General features: G+C 37.5%; 1 protein-coding gene across 1 annotated transcript in view; it reads left to right on the top strand.

Moving 5' to 3' along the window:
* Positions 1-15,464, top strand: part of NPEPPS (aminopeptidase puromycin sensitive) — a 90,262-nt gene that overhangs the window by 70,865 nt on the left and 3,933 nt on the right. Inside the window, exons 14-22 of the mRNA XM_045526317.1 lie at positions 1,232-1,295; positions 3,322-3,461; positions 5,354-5,488; positions 7,438-7,657; positions 9,341-9,483; positions 9,907-9,963; positions 14,332-14,439; positions 14,964-15,119; positions 15,387-15,434. Of these exons, the coding sequence (XP_045382273.1) occupies positions 1,232-1,295; positions 3,322-3,461; positions 5,354-5,488; positions 7,438-7,657; positions 9,341-9,483; positions 9,907-9,963; positions 14,332-14,439; positions 14,964-15,119; positions 15,387-15,434 (1,071 nt within the window). The remainder of the gene's footprint in view (positions 1-1,231; positions 1,296-3,321; positions 3,462-5,353; positions 5,489-7,437; positions 7,658-9,340; positions 9,484-9,906; positions 9,964-14,331; positions 14,440-14,963; positions 15,120-15,386; positions 15,435-15,464) is intronic.

The raw sequence follows: 15,464 nt of genomic DNA, 5'->3' as shown, positions 1-15,464 counted from the left end.
TGCAGTCATTTTATCCATGAAGGTCATTGGCCCAATTTTACATTTGATTTAGTTGTTCTTAAATCTGTTATATCTTGTGTTATTTGAAATCTTCTAGGGTATAATAGCTAATGATAAGCCGGGCGTGGTGGCTCATGCCTGTAATCCTAGCTAGCACTCTGGGAGGCCAAGGCGGGTGGATCGCTCGAGGTCAGGAGTTCGAGACCAGCCTGAGCAAGAGCAAGACCCCCGTCTCTCCTAAAAATAGAAAGAAATTAGCTGGCCAACCAAAAATATATATAGAAAAAATTAGCTGGGCATGGTAGCGCATGCCTGTAGTCCCAGCTACTCAGGAAGCTGAGACAGTAGGATTGCTTAAGCCCAGGAGTTTGATGTTGCTGTGAGCTAGGCTGACGCCATGGCACTCTAGCCTGGGCAACAGAGTGAGACTCTGTCTCAAAAAAAAAAAAAATAGCTAATGATAAGTAAAACAAATGACTGCATATTGTTGAAATATTTTTTAAACATATATATGTGCCATTGTTGCTTCTGGCTTTCTAATTATTTGCAGTTTTTCTTCCACTTCTTGTGTTTCATTGCAAAGTTTATCCATTGAAACAAGATGTATGCTTCTTTCATGTTTATCAAGCATTCTAAAATTTGAAATCTTTCATGTTTATCAGGCATGTCAGTATTCAGTCTACATGCTAATTTAATGCTGCCAATTCTTAGAAGTGGAAAAGACTAAAGACATAACCTTTCTCTATAAAGATTAATGAAACTTGATGTAGTATTATTGTTGTGTATACCTTTGAAAATTTCATACTTTAAAGCTTTTAGGAGTCTGTTCTCATCTGGGTATATGTCTCTTCTGAGTGGGCATATTTTACATGGAACTTGGCCTTTTATTGAGAGTGTTGTTGAAGACTGAATGAAAAATAGTGACTTATCTCCCATTCTGTAGTATCATCATCTTCATCACCATTGCACATTTGGTTGTACTGGTTCCTCCATCTACATTGTCACAGAAATGTTGCCCTCCTCCCTTAAAAAAAAGTGTTGGGGGGAGAAGGAGCTGGGTAAATTCATACCTAACAGATACAGTACACACTATCTGGGTAATGGACACACTTATAACTTTGACTCAAAGTGTGCAAAAGTAATTTAGGTAAGCAAAACACTTGTACCCCATACTATTCTGAAGTTAAAAAAGAAAGTGTTGATACTATTATAGCCTTGTTTTGCTTCTTAGGTAGAAGATGACAGATTATTGAGGTTGTCCCAAAAGAAGTTCTGTGCCAGTGGACCATATGTTGGTAAGCAAATGGCTATAAGTGGAAGCTGATGAATGAATTATCCTTTTTTTTTTTTGAGAGACAGGGTCTTGCTTTGTCACCTAGGCTAGAGTGCAGTGGCTTGATCATAGCTTACTGCAACCTCGAACTCTTGGGCTCAAGTGATCCTCCTGCCTTAGTCTCCCAAGTAGCTGGGACTACAGGCACACACCACTATGCCAGCTCATTTTTCTATTTTAGGTAGAGGAGAAGTCCCTATATGTTTCTCAGGCTAGTCTTGAACTCCTGGCCTCAAGCAGTCCTCCTGCCTCAGCCTCCCTAAGTGCTAGGATCACAGGTTTGAGCCACTGCACCTGGTTTAATTATCCATTTTTGATAGTTTTAATAGAATTAAATAAAAATAATGAGATGGTAATACAGTAAAAAATGAAATTTAAGAAATCAAAAAAGGAGATTCATGAGCTATTTGTAGTGTGTAGTCACTTAGTTTTTAAAATTCCATGTTTTAATGTATTTATTGGAGCCTATAATGAGGGAAGGAGGACAGGAATACTTAAAAAGTGATGTCTCTAGCCTCAATCCCTAAAAGGGGACTTAGTGTGTGTTTGTGTGGGTGGTTAATTTTTTTTTTTTTAATTCTTGGGCATAATATGTAAGTAAATAAATAAATCCCAGTGATTATTTAGATTTATTATGTACTAGTCATTGTGCTAAGCACCATAACTGGCTCTTATTTTATACTGAAAGCATCCTTATCAGGTAGGTGGCATTATTTCCATTTTACAGATGAGGGAGCTGAGGCACAGCTAGGTTAGTTAAAATGCTCACAGTCACCTAAGAAGTTAAACAGGGAGAATTCAAGCAAAATAGTTGGATTCCATGGGTTTATGCTCTTCACTGCCACATTTTCAAATATTTCCATATGTCATTAGACTCTTTTACCTATATAATTTTACTCAGGAAATTAAAGATTGAGAAAATCAGGAAGTAAAGTGTTTCTCTGTACCATTCTTACTTCCTTTAAAACAGTAGTTTTCCACAGCAGGAAGTACATATCAGAATCATCAATGCCTTGTCATATTCTACCCACCAAAATCTACTTGGGTTAAAAGAAATATCTTTCTGCCCTTAACCTTTCTTGGCATTTAGAATTATTCTTTTAATAAATATATCTACCAAGTCACATGACAGGTTTATTATCCAGATAAATCCTTATGTGCCACAGTTGCCATTTTCTGCCTGGTACCTGTAATCTACATTGTAGTACTGACAGGTTTTGCAAGTTTTTCTAAGGTTCTGTCACCAATATAGGCAGCATTAAAACCTGAAGTATCCCAGTGTCAGCATTAAAACCAGAAATATCCCAGTGTCAAAGGTCAATTTTAATTTGTGGTTTAGCCCAACAACATAAAGCTATGTAACTTATTAAACTAGCTCCATTAATGAACTGGGCAAGGACTCTCTTTTGTTTGGCATCTTAATGCAAAGTCTGTTTTGCTATCTGATATCTAAGACAGTGTTTCTGCCTTACAAAAGGTTTGGCTTTTAGATATGACTCCTCTGTGATAGAATGCAACAGCTCCCAGGATATATTCTGTCTATAACAATAATAAAAATTAACCCTTTGATGCTTTAGTAGTATGTATATCCATTAAGTACTGCACCTTTGAATTTTTAAATGCTATGTGAGACCTTTTACTTACTCAGATTTTAACAGTGAAATCATTGCTGTCTCTATTGCTTTGTAAAGGGAAAATAGCAATTAAGTTAAAATAATTCCATTTGTGATTCTACAAGTAGTTAACTGTTCTTTTTTTTTAGACTATTGTCTAAAAAAGTTTTGTTAGTAAACTATCTCTTCCTTTGCACTAACATTATTCAGGTTACATGGAAGAGTTCATGCACCACTAAGAATGTGCTATTGGCCTAACAGTTACACTGAAGCCCCTAGTTAGGACAACACCTGTCCTCTCTCTCCACTTTACTTTTCATTTCTTTTAGTGCAAAATTATTTTTCAAGTTTTCTGTTTGTTCTTCTCTTGCTTAGGAGAAGACTGTCCTCAGTGGATGGTTCCTATCACAATCTCTACTAGCGAAGATTCCAACCAGGCCAAACTGAAAATTCTAATGGACAAGCCAGAGATGAATGTGGTTTTGAAAAATGTCAAACCAGACCAATGGGTGAAGGTGAGTCCAGAAATAGCATAGCCATTTTTATCTTACCTAAATTGATTTCTGTCACATAATTTATGTATTTTATGGCTGGCTTTAAATTCTGCTTCAGTTTAAACTAGGACTTTCAAAGAAAAAAATATTTCTAAACTTTTCTTTATGAAATTTAGGGCCAATTTTCAAATAGTGTTGTCCAGACATTTGTCCTTCTGTTAGGTAAGGGAGCAGTAGAGAACCAGTTAAAAAGGGATAGGCTAAAGAGGGGGAAAAAAATAGCAGACTGTCTATAGAGTCACATTATCCAAAATATTTGTAGTCTTGCAACTTCAAACTGCCCTGTCATTGTAATGACATGTTAAATTTAATTATGTGTTGTCATCATATCTGTACAACTATAATCAAATGAGAGCAGACATATATAATAATCAGTTTGTGTCACTGAAATGTGAAATTCCTTTAGCTGGTATTTTAAAACCATTTCACAAAAATACTAGTGGGTAAGTATTATTTTTCATTGTTTCATACTCTGTACCTTTCTTAATGTAAAGTATCTACTACAAACTCTTTTCATAATTATATGTTCCTAATAGGAATTATGCATTGTATCAAACTTTGGTGCTTTTTTTTTTTTTTTAAAAAAAGCTATTTTTCTCTTTTAATTTTTAACATATATATTTAAAATATACTCAGTGGAATATTATCATTTGAAGTTATCTGAAAGATTACATAGCAATATTAAATGAGAAAAGTTATGTGTACACTATGATTGTAATTAGGTAAATAAAAGTGTTATTCCTACAGTAAAAGGTAAAGGCAATCAAAATAATAGCTGAATTAAAGTTGTGGGGTGGGCCGGGCGCGGTGGCTCACGCCTGTAATCCTAGCTCTGGGAGGCCGAGGCGGGTGGATCGCTCGAGGTCAGGAGTTCGAGACCAGCCTGAGCAAGAGTGAGACCCCGTCTCTACTAAAAATAGAAAGAAATTATCTGGCCAACTAAAAAATATATATACAAAAAAATTAGCCGGGCATGGTGGCTCATGCCTGTAGTCCCAGCTACTAGGGAGGCTGAGGCAGTAGGATCGCTTAAGCCCAGGAGTCTGAGGTTGCTGTGAGCTAGGCTGATGCCACGGCACTCACTCTAGCCCGGGCAACAAAGTGACACTCTGTCTCAAAAAAAAAAATAAATAAATAAAGTTGTGGGGTGATTCTTTTCCCCCCAATAACCCTGTCATTATGATAAATTTTTAAACAAATATTTATATATAAATAGTAAAATATTTATATCTTACTTTACCATTATACTATTTTTTCCCTTAATATGTTCTGCAGAGATACTATTTTGTATATAAATATTTTCAAAAATATTTTTTGGCTGTTGGTGCATAGCCTGTAGAGGATAATTGCAGTCAGTGATGACCTTACTTCAAAAATCATATGAAATTACCTTTTAGGTCCATATAATTCCTTAAAATTTAGGATCTGAACATTGTTATTCCATTTAGGCTCTGGGCTTAATAGATCAGTATTGTAAAGGCTTAGTCTTTCTCAAATTCTATTAAGTGTTTTTATATATAATAAGCATTTTCTATAAACCTAAAAGTGAGATTAGAAATAAATATTTATTCATATTATTTTCTCTGCCCCTGCCATGTTCTTCATACTTTCCCTCACTTTGGCCCCCACTATTTCAAGTGTCCTTTTTCTTTTGCCTGTGTATTCATCTTTGACAACTGATGTCTATCTTGATGTGTTGTTTTGTTTTAATCCCTGTTAGCATGTATGGTCTTTGTTGTTTTCATCCAAATATATCTAGAATCACAACTTCTTTTACACATACAAAATCAACAAAAGGTTGATTTAAAAAATAAATGGAACTGTTTAAGAGTACTTATTGACTCTCTTTTCAGTTAAACTTGGGAACAGTTGGGTTTTATCGGACCCAGTACAGCTCTTCCATGCTGGAAAGTCTATTACCGGGCATTCGTGACCTTTCTCTGCCCCCTGTGGATCGACTTGGATTACAGAATGACCTCTTCTCTTTGGTGAGCATCTCTGATTTAAGTAATATGATGGATTTTGTTGGTTAAAGGATTTTGTTTTTTCTGAAGTGTCTGAAACATAATTAGAAGAATATGGTTCTTTCTGAAGGTTAAACACCTTTGTGACTAGAGCAAATGACAAATTATTATTAATATGACAAGATTGAACCTATGTAATTTACCAGAAGCAGATTCTATTTCATTACTTTGAAGCCCATTTTCTGCAACCTTCTTTAGTTAAACTATCCTTTGTAAGGCAAATTCCTTTCTTTCAGGAGAAATAGGTATGATCCTGGAAGAAGTGGCAAAAGTTAAATTAAAAAAAAAAGTGGAAGTAGATATGAACCTTGAAGAAATTTCTCTCTCTCTTTTTTTTTTTTTCTTGAGACAGAGTCTTACTCTGTCATTCTGGGTAAAGTGCAGTGGTGTTATCATAGCTCACTGCAACCTCATACTCCAGGGCTGAAGCGATCCTCTTGCCTCAGCTTCCCAAGTAGCTGGGACTACAGGTGCATGCCACCATGCCCAGCTAATTTTTCTAGTTTTAGTAGAGGTAGGGTCTCACTCTTGCTCAGGCTGGTCTTGAACTCCTGGTCCCAAGTGATCCTCCTGCCTCGGCCTCCCAGAGTGCTAGGATTATAGGCATGAGCCACTGCACCTGGCCTGATTTTTTCTTTTAATAATTGATTCAGTATGATTTTTATGTTTTCCTAAAATAGTGGTTGTACTTTGCTGGGAAAGCTAGAATTTCATAATATTTCATTATTACTCAAATTATAGTCGATTAGTTTTAGAATTATATTTCCATTTGGCTTTGTTCCAGAATGGATTTAAAGCAGCAATTAGTAGTATTATCTTTATGATTCCAAAAGGTTAGGTAATTTCTAGATATCTTTGACAATGATAAAAATTGTCATATTCCTCCTAGTGTTCCTTTAAATTGGACTTGAAATTTTATCTCCCCTCTGCAGTCACTGGTTTTGGATTCCTCCTTTGTATAAACACAGATTAGCATGATGCACAAAACTTCACATTTGCTGATCTTATTGCTGAGAAAGACCTGTCCCAGGAGAGTGGGCTGTTTGTGCAGTTGGCTGCTGTAACAGAAGTTCTTTTTCCTAACTCTATTAGTTCTAAAAGGACTTTGAATTTGTAGTGCCTTCCAGTTTGTGTTCTTTCAGAAATAAGTTGACACAGTTTGCAAGTCCAGCTTTGAAAGAACCTCTGTCAAAAACCAAAGCCCCAACTATTTTTGCAACTTTCCTGAAAGTATGAAAAATTTTATTTTATTTATTTTTTTTTTTTTTGAGACAGAGTCTCACTTTGTTGCCCGGGCTAGAGTGAGTGCCGTGGCATCAGCCTAGCTCATAGCAACCTCAGACTCCTGGGCTTAAGCGATCCTACTGCCTCAGCCTCCCGAGTAGCCGGGACTACAGGCATGAGCCACCATGCCCGGCTAATTTTTTTGTTTATATATTTTTAGTTGGCCAGATAATTTCTTTCTATTTTTTAGTAGAGACGGGGTCTCACTCTTGCTCAGGCTGGTCTCGAACTCCTGACTTCGAGCGATCCACCCGCCTCGGCCTCCCAGAGCTAGGATTACAGGCGTGAGCCACCGCGCCCGGCCGAAAAATTTTAAAACAAAAACAAAGCCAAGGCCCCAGAAACTGAGTAGAAATTGGAAGTTAACTGGTTTTTTGTTGTTGCTCTCAAATTGTAGGATTTTAGTATAATTTTTAAAAATTGTTCTTTTATAAATAGCAAAGGAATAAACAAGGACTGTTGTCAGAGTAGGATTTTTATTCCGGCAGTCTTCTTCTGAGCTTATATAGTCCCATTTCCTTAAACCAAAGATACTGCTAGCAGCAGATAATGATGAAAATGCATGCTTGTGTTTTTTTTGTTTTGTTTTGTTTGAAGACTGGGTTAATTTATGTTTTTTCCTGTCCCAGGCTCGAGCTGGAATCATTAGCACTGTAGAGGTTCTAAAAGTCATGGAGGCTTTTGTGAATGAGCCCAATTATACTGTATGGAGCGACCTGAGCTGTAACCTGGGGATTCTCTCAACTCTCTTGTCCCACACAGACTTCTATGAGGAAATCCAGGAGTTTGTGAAAGATGTCTTTTCACCCATAGGGGAGAGACTGGGCTGGGACCCCAAACCTGGAGAAGGTAATGGATGTACTGAATGGGGAAAGATTCAGTCAGAAATTGTACTTTTTTATGTGGTGAACAATATTATTGGCATCATCTTTGTATCAACTGGATGTTACTATAAATTCAGCTAGCCAGAAATTAAGAATTAAGTCTTTTAAGTCTGCTGGTGAAGGTATATGGATCACCAACATAGAAACAGTAGTGGTTATATGTATTTATTGCTAAATATAATTTGTGTACAATGGTGGAAATAAAAGTCTTTTACAGAGTTCCAAAGGCCCATTTATAGTCAAGAAAAGTTAAAGCAAATTTTGGATTATTTTATTTATTGTTACCATAAATAACAGGTACTTTATGTACAACTTATAAAGGTGCTGAGAGACACAGGGGCCAGCTTTCTGAATTAAGGAAATGATTTTCTTTCTATATGTGTTCTCTCTTCCATGACTATTTCTGTAATCATGTATTTACTCTTTTTGCTGTCATTTAAATGTTGGGAATGGTGATTTCAAGGCTTTAAATATAATTTTTTTTTTTTTTTTGAGACAGAGCCTCACTCTGTTGCCTGGGCTAGAGTGCCGTGGCGTCAGCTTAGCTCACAGAAACCTCAAATTCCTGGGCTTAAGCAATCCTTCTGCCTCAGCCTACCGAGTAGCTGGGACTACAGGCATGCACCACCAGCCTGGCTAATTTTTTCTATATATATTTTAGATGGCCAGATAATTTCTTTCTATTTTTAGTAGAGACGGGGTCTCGCTCTTGCTCAGGCTGGTCTCAAACTCCTGACCTCGAGTGATCCACCCACCTCGGCCTCCCAGAGTGCTAGGATTACAGGCATGAGCCACTACTCCCAGCCTGTATACCACATTTGTTTATCTGTTCAATAGTTGATGGACATTTGGATTGGTTCCACTTTTTGGCTATTATGAATTCTGTGCACATTTGTGTACAAGTTTTTGTGTAGACATATGCTTTCATTTCTTTTGAGCATATATACCTATGAGTGAAATTGATAGGTTATATGATAATTCTGATGAACCCTTTGAGGAGCTGCCAGACTTTTTCTAAGTGGCTGCACCATTTTACATTTTTACAAGCAGTGTTGAGGGTTACAGTTTCTCCACATCCTTGTCAACACTTGATATTGTCTTTTTGATTATAGCCATCATAGCAGATATGAAATGGTATCTCATTATGGTTTTGATCTGCATTTCCCTAATGATTAATGATGTTGAACACTTTTTTATGTGCTTATTGACCATTTGGGTATCTTTGGAGAAACAGATCCATCAGATTTTGATTTTTAAAATCTAAGATTTCAATTTATTGTACACAAAGCATGCTAATTTGACATATGGTCTTTCTTTGAACCTTGGGTCAAAACTGCATGATCTAAGCCTGTTCTTTTACACATAATTGTTAGGGTAACTAGACTGAGTAAACATTTAGTAAATTAGATAGTTGGCATTTGTGATTGTAGACAAAGTCAGCAAATTTATTTGCTTGCCTAGTCTGTTTAGCATTTGACTCTTATGATTTGATAAATTTAAGTCAAGTGTTCTCTCAAGTATTAAGGTAATTGGTTGTGTTTGTTCAAGACCATAGACTTGGTAGAACACAATTATAAAATATCCAGGTGGCAAATTTGTAAAAATAGGCTTTTTAAGTAGTCCTGTGTCTCTTTTACTTCTCAATCAGGTCATCTAGATGCACTCCTGAGGGGCTTGGTTCTGGGAAAACTAGGAAAAGCGGGACATAAGGCAACATTAGAAGAAGCCCGTCGTCGGTTTAAGGACCACGTGGAAGGAAAACAGATTCTCTCCGCTGATCTGAGGAGTCCTGTAGGTTTTCATAATAAATTGCTTTGATTTATAGGTGACTGCATTATTCTGTAAAGTGTGGAACTTTTTTAATAGTAACCAAAACTGACCTAAGAACTGACCCACAAACCGAGTCTGACTCTATTTTAATATATGTCATTTGGTCTTTAATATATGCCAGTTGGTTTGTGGCCAGCTTCTCATTTGTTTAAAGTTTCTCAGCACTACGAGAGAGCTGGTGTGCTGTGCTGTTACAACATGCCTTCTACCTTTGTGGTTGTTTACAGGGCTGTTAGCTCCTTACCACAATTTGTATATAACGTGAACACATGACTATTTACAATTGTTTTTTACTTGTTTTCTTTCTTTTCTTAACATTAGACTATTTACAATAAGATAAATTTAATCAAATGACTTCTTTTTTGTTCCTGTATTTCCTTGTAGGTCTATCTGACTGTTTTGAAGCACGGTGATGGCACTACCTTAGACATTATGCTCAAAGTGAGTATATTTGCAAAAGGCTCCCATTGCCTGAATTTGAACTTGAACAGACAACGAGTGTAGCTTTAATTGGTTAAGAAAAAATCCTGGCCAAAAAAATATATCCATATTGGAAACATGCACATATTAAGAAACTATGGAGAAATATGTAACGTCTCTCCATGTATACTATCAATATAGTGTCAAACTAGGCACAGTGGCTTATGCCCATAATCTGAGCCACTCAGCAGGCCAAGGTGGGAGGATTGCCTGAGGCCAACAGTTCAAGACCAGGCTTGGCAACATAGTGAGATCTTGTCTCTAAAAAAATGAAAACATTACTAGGCACAGTGGCTCATGCCTGTAGTCCCAGTTTCTCAAGAGGCTGAGGCAGGAGGATCACTTGAACCCAGGAGTTCGAGACTGCAGTGAGCTATGATTGTGCCATTGCACTGCAGCCTGAGTGACAGTGCCGGGACCCTGTCTCTTAGAAAAAAAAAAGTAGTGACAAGTAAGATGACTTTTGACTGATTGACTGAGACAGGGTCTCAAACTGTCACTCAGACTAGAATGCAGTGGCACAGTCATAGCTCACTACAACCTCAAACTCCCAGGCTCAAACCATCTTCCTGCCTCAGCCTTCTGAGTAGCTAGCACTCCAGGTGGACAACACCACACCCAGCTAATTTTTAAAAAAATTTTTGTATAGACGGGTCTCACTATATTGCCCAGGCTGGTCTCAAACTCCTGGTCTCAAGTGATCCTACTGCCTCAGCCTCCCAAAGTGCTGGGATTACAGGCATACACAACTGCACCCAGCCTATTTTTCACTGCTTTTCTTTACTTACAACTTTATGCATCTTAAATCTTAACACTGAAATAAGTGTTCGTTTTGATTAACAAGTAAAGTTCTTTAAAATTTTATCTTCAGTGTAAAGTTATGTGGGGTTTTGCCCATTTCAAGCAAAAGGTTTGTTTCTATTCTTAGAAAAGGGATAGATAGACTGGGCACTATGGCTCATGCCTGTAATCCAAGCACTTTGGGAAGCTAAGGCAGGAGGATCGCTTGAGGCCAGGAGTTTGAGACCAGCCTGGGCAATATAGGGAAACCACATCTCTACAAAAAATAGAAAAATTAGCTGGGCATGGTGGCGCATGCCTGTAGTCCCAGCTACTCAGGAGGCTGAGGTGGGAAGATCACTTGAGCCCAGGAGTTTAAGGCTGCAGTGAGCTATGATAATGCCACTGCACTGTAGCTCTGGCAACAGAGCAAAACACTATCTCAAAAAAAAAAAAAAAAAGTGATAGATCATCAGGTGTCTCAAGGGTTTGAGCTGTGCCAGGATCCCTTATGAATGGAGAGGAAATTAACTCACTTGCCTTTATAGCTTCTCTAGTTTTCCCAAGGTAATTGGCATATAATTAAACTCTGGCTTAGATAAAATGTAGATAAAACTTTCCATGCCCTTACAATGGCTGCAACCTGTTTGAAAGTTTGAATCAACAATAATACTGTGGAACAAGTGCTGTCTCCAGTCCCTGTCCATGCAATTACCAGTCTAAAAAGAAATGTTGAGCTCAGGAGTTTAAGACTAGCCTGAGCAAGAGTGAGACCCCATCTCTACAAAAAATAGAAAAATTGGCCGGATGTGGTGGTACACACCTATAGTCCCAGCTACTCAGAAGGCTGAGGCAAAACAATCACTTGAGCCCAGGAGTTTGAGGTTGCAGTGAGCTACGATGACAGCACTGCACTCTACTGGGGTGACAGAGCAAGACTCTGTCTCCAAAAAAAAGAAAAAAAGAAACCATTTGGAGCCTGGGCAACATGCGAGATCCTGTCTTTACAAAAAATAGAAAAATTGGCCAAGCATGGTGGCATGTGCCTGTAGTCTCAGCTACTTGGAAGCCTGAGGCAGGCAGATCACTTGAGCCTGGGAATTTGGGATTGCAGTGAGTTATGATGATGCCACTGCACTCTAGCCTGGGCAATAGAGCAAGACCCTGTATCCAAAAAAAAAAAAAAGAGAAATGAAAAGAAAAAGAAACCATTTGGTAAAAGATGAGGAGAATTGGTTTCTGAAAGTAATTCAGGAATAACGAAGCAAATTAAAAAAAAAAACTTTAATTCATACATAGTACAGGGTGTCCCAAAAGTCACCATGTATAGGGAAAATGGGAAATTGTAGCTAAATATACCTTTATTTACAAAATATTCATTATAAAACTTTACAAAATTTTTCCTTTGTAGTCTCTTTTTTTACAAATATTTTTATAAAATATTCATTACAAAATTTTACAAAATGTAAAAAAGACTATAAAGGAAAAATTTTGTAATTAATATTTTGTAAATGAAGGTACATTTAGCTACAATTTTCCGTTTTCCCTATGTATGACAACTTTTGGGACAGCCTGTGTATTTGGAAGGTGGTATTAGAGTGCCATCTAGTGGACTACTATAATGGGTTCTCTCTGGGGGAAAAAAATGCTTCTTTGAAAGCCAGAGTTCAGACTATTAATATTGAAGCTAAAAAGGACCTTAGAAATCATCTGTCCACCCCCCTTATTTTACAGATGGGGAAACTGAGACCTGGAGAGATTAAGGACTTAGTCAAAATCACATAGCTAGTTAGAGGCAAAACTGGGACTAGAACCTATATCTCCTGACTTCCTATTTTACCACACTGCCGTTCAAAAGAGCCCAAGGAAAGGAAGAGGAAACTGGGAGCTATGATGGGGTCTCCAGACACTGGTCAGTGTTAAATCTTAAGGGGGAGAAAAAGAGAATCTGTAAATTAAGTTGTGTTGGAGAGGTATCTCTTTTAAGTTTATAGTTCTAATTTTTAAAATTTTGTTTCTGATTATGAGAAAAAGATTTTATATATTCACCATGGAAGATTTAAAGACTAGAAAAATACAAAGAAGAAAAAACTTACCTGTAATTGAAAAAGCAGATCACAAAAATAGCATATATAATATGATCTCATTCCAGGTTTGGTAATATACATATAGTAGTCATTTTATTTTTTCTTTATGTTACTCTGTCTTATATTTTGCATTCAGTATGTGCTGCTTTTGCTGTTAAAAAATGTGAAGATGCAGCTGGGTGCGGTGGCTCACACCTGTAATCCCAGCACTCTGGGAGGCCAAGGCAGGAAGATTGCTTGAGGGCAGGAGTTCGAGACCAGTCTGAGCAAGAGCAAGACTCTGTCTCTACTAAAAATAGAAAAATTAGCTGGACATTATGGCACACATCTGCAGTCCCAGCTACTTGGGAGGTTAAGACAGGAGGATTGCTTGAGTCCAGGAATTTGAGGTTGCAGTGAGCTGTGATGATGCCACTGTACTTTACCTGGGGCAACAGAGTGAGACTCTATCTCAAAATCCCAGTGATCATATACCATCATTAATTAATATTACTATTTTGATGTATTTTCAGGTTATTTCTTCCCTTTCACATTAAGTTTTTAAAATTTAGGATCATTCTGCTTTGTCTCTCATTGAGCCACCACACCCAGCTGAAATATTCTTCTTTTTCCTTGAGAAACTTAGTGCCAAACCATGAAATATTCCTTAAAATATAACTTTCAGGCCAGGCAAGATGGTTCACACCTATAATCCCAGGCCTAGGTGGGAGGATTGCTTAGGCCAGGAGTTTAAGATCAGCCTGGGCCCCATGGTGAGACCCCCATCTACAGGTGGTATGCACCTGTAGTCCTAGGTACTCAGGAGGCTGAGGCAGGAGGATTGCTTAAGCCCAGGAGTTTGAGGTTACAATGACCTATGATCATGCCACTGCATTCCAGCCTGGGCAACTGAGCGAGACCCTGGATCTTAAAATATATCTATATCTTTCTTTCAGTAATGCATCTTTTTAAAATAAGTAAACAATACGGTATTCAACTGTTGGATGTTTACATTATTTTCAGTTTTTCACTGTTATTATAAATTGATGATCTTTAATGGTATAAAATTAGTAATGATTAGTTTGTTCATCTAACAGAGAATATTAGCCAGATATCAGTGAAATAAAGAATTTGGCCATGACACATTTACCTTTAGATCTTGATATTAAACTGCTCAGAACTGATGACAGGCTGTTCATCTAGTGAGCACTTGTATCTAATGACTTACTTAACTGTAATGGCAAATGACAAATTTAGTGCCTAGGCATCTTCCCCCCCCACAGCATATTATGGGGGTACAAATGTTTAGGTTATGTATATTGCCTTTGCCAGGCATCTTGAGAAGTATTGATTTAATACCCTACTAGTCTTACCCAGTGGGAATGTAGAGTGGAAGTTTCACCCTATTAGAGAGAAGCTCATATAAGCATATGTAGAACTTCCAAGGGAAAGTTAACTATCTCTATATTATTTTCCCCCATAGCTTCATAAACAAGCAGATATGCAAGAAGAGAAAAATCGAATTGAAAGAGTCCTTGGGGCTACTCTTTTGCCTGACCTGATTCAAAAAGTCCTCACGTTTGCACTTTCAGTAAGTTACAATGAAAACTGCTTTTAGAGGGAATTGTTACCCATTGATCTGTGGCAAGTGTCTTTGATTCAGTATCCTCTTGATCTGCCTTAACCCTGGACTAAGCCTTCCTCTTCTAGAAAAAATGGCATCCGTTTCTATTACTGACTTCTGTTATCTCCCACTAGTGGTGAGAATTAGAATAGTTGGAAGAGGAAACAAATTCTCTTTCCAGAATGAGAACTTTGAAAACTGGGAAACTGACTTATCCCTTTGCCTACTTTGTGTCTCTTCCTCTGTTTACCCTATAAGCTCCCAAGCAAGTATCTGCTGAGCAGCCTGTTTGTACCTGTCTCATCTCAGTTTGGTTGATCTTTAGGTTGAACATTGTCCTCTTTGCTGGAAGCTTCAGGTACCCATTATTCCTAAAACAAGGAATTAAATGTTTTCAATGTGGTTACTTGAGTATCTCAACAGTATGTTGCACTTTCAGGAACCAAAAGATGTTCTGGATACATTAGACTTAGTTCTCTTTCTCCTTTTAGGAAGAGGTACGTCCACAGGACACTGTATCCGTAATCGGTGGAGTAGCTGGAGGCAGCAAGCATGGGAGGAAAGCTGCTTGGAAATTCATAAAGGACAACTGGGAAGAACTTTATAATCGATACCAGGGAGGATTCTTAATATCCAGACTAATAAAGGTATGTGAAAAATTTTATTTCGAGTAGCTTGCTAATGGTATTATTGAGTGACACCAATGATTCATTGTACCCATAGATTATGGTCTCTGCTCTTTAAGAGTTTCTTTGTACAGTTATTGTGTTTAAGGGCTTCTCCATCCTCCATCCTGTACCCTTTATAACAGACTGAAGTTGGAAGAGAATATAATGATCTGTTTTTAGGGTAAATGGAAGTTTGTTCCTAGCCTCTTTTAGTTTCACTTACTGTTTAAAACCATTGTTTTTCAGCTGTCAGTTGAGGGATTTGCAGTTGATAAAATGGCTGGAGAGGTTAAGGTAAGGAAAGTACTGTTTACTTTTTCACTT

This window comes from Lemur catta, chromosome 15 (assembly GCF_020740605.2).
Source record: "Lemur catta isolate mLemCat1 chromosome 15, mLemCat1.pri, whole genome shotgun sequence".
Lineage (NCBI taxonomy): Eukaryota > Metazoa > Chordata > Mammalia > Primates > Lemuridae > Lemur > Lemur catta.
This window is presented reverse-complemented; position numbering and strand designations above follow the sequence as displayed.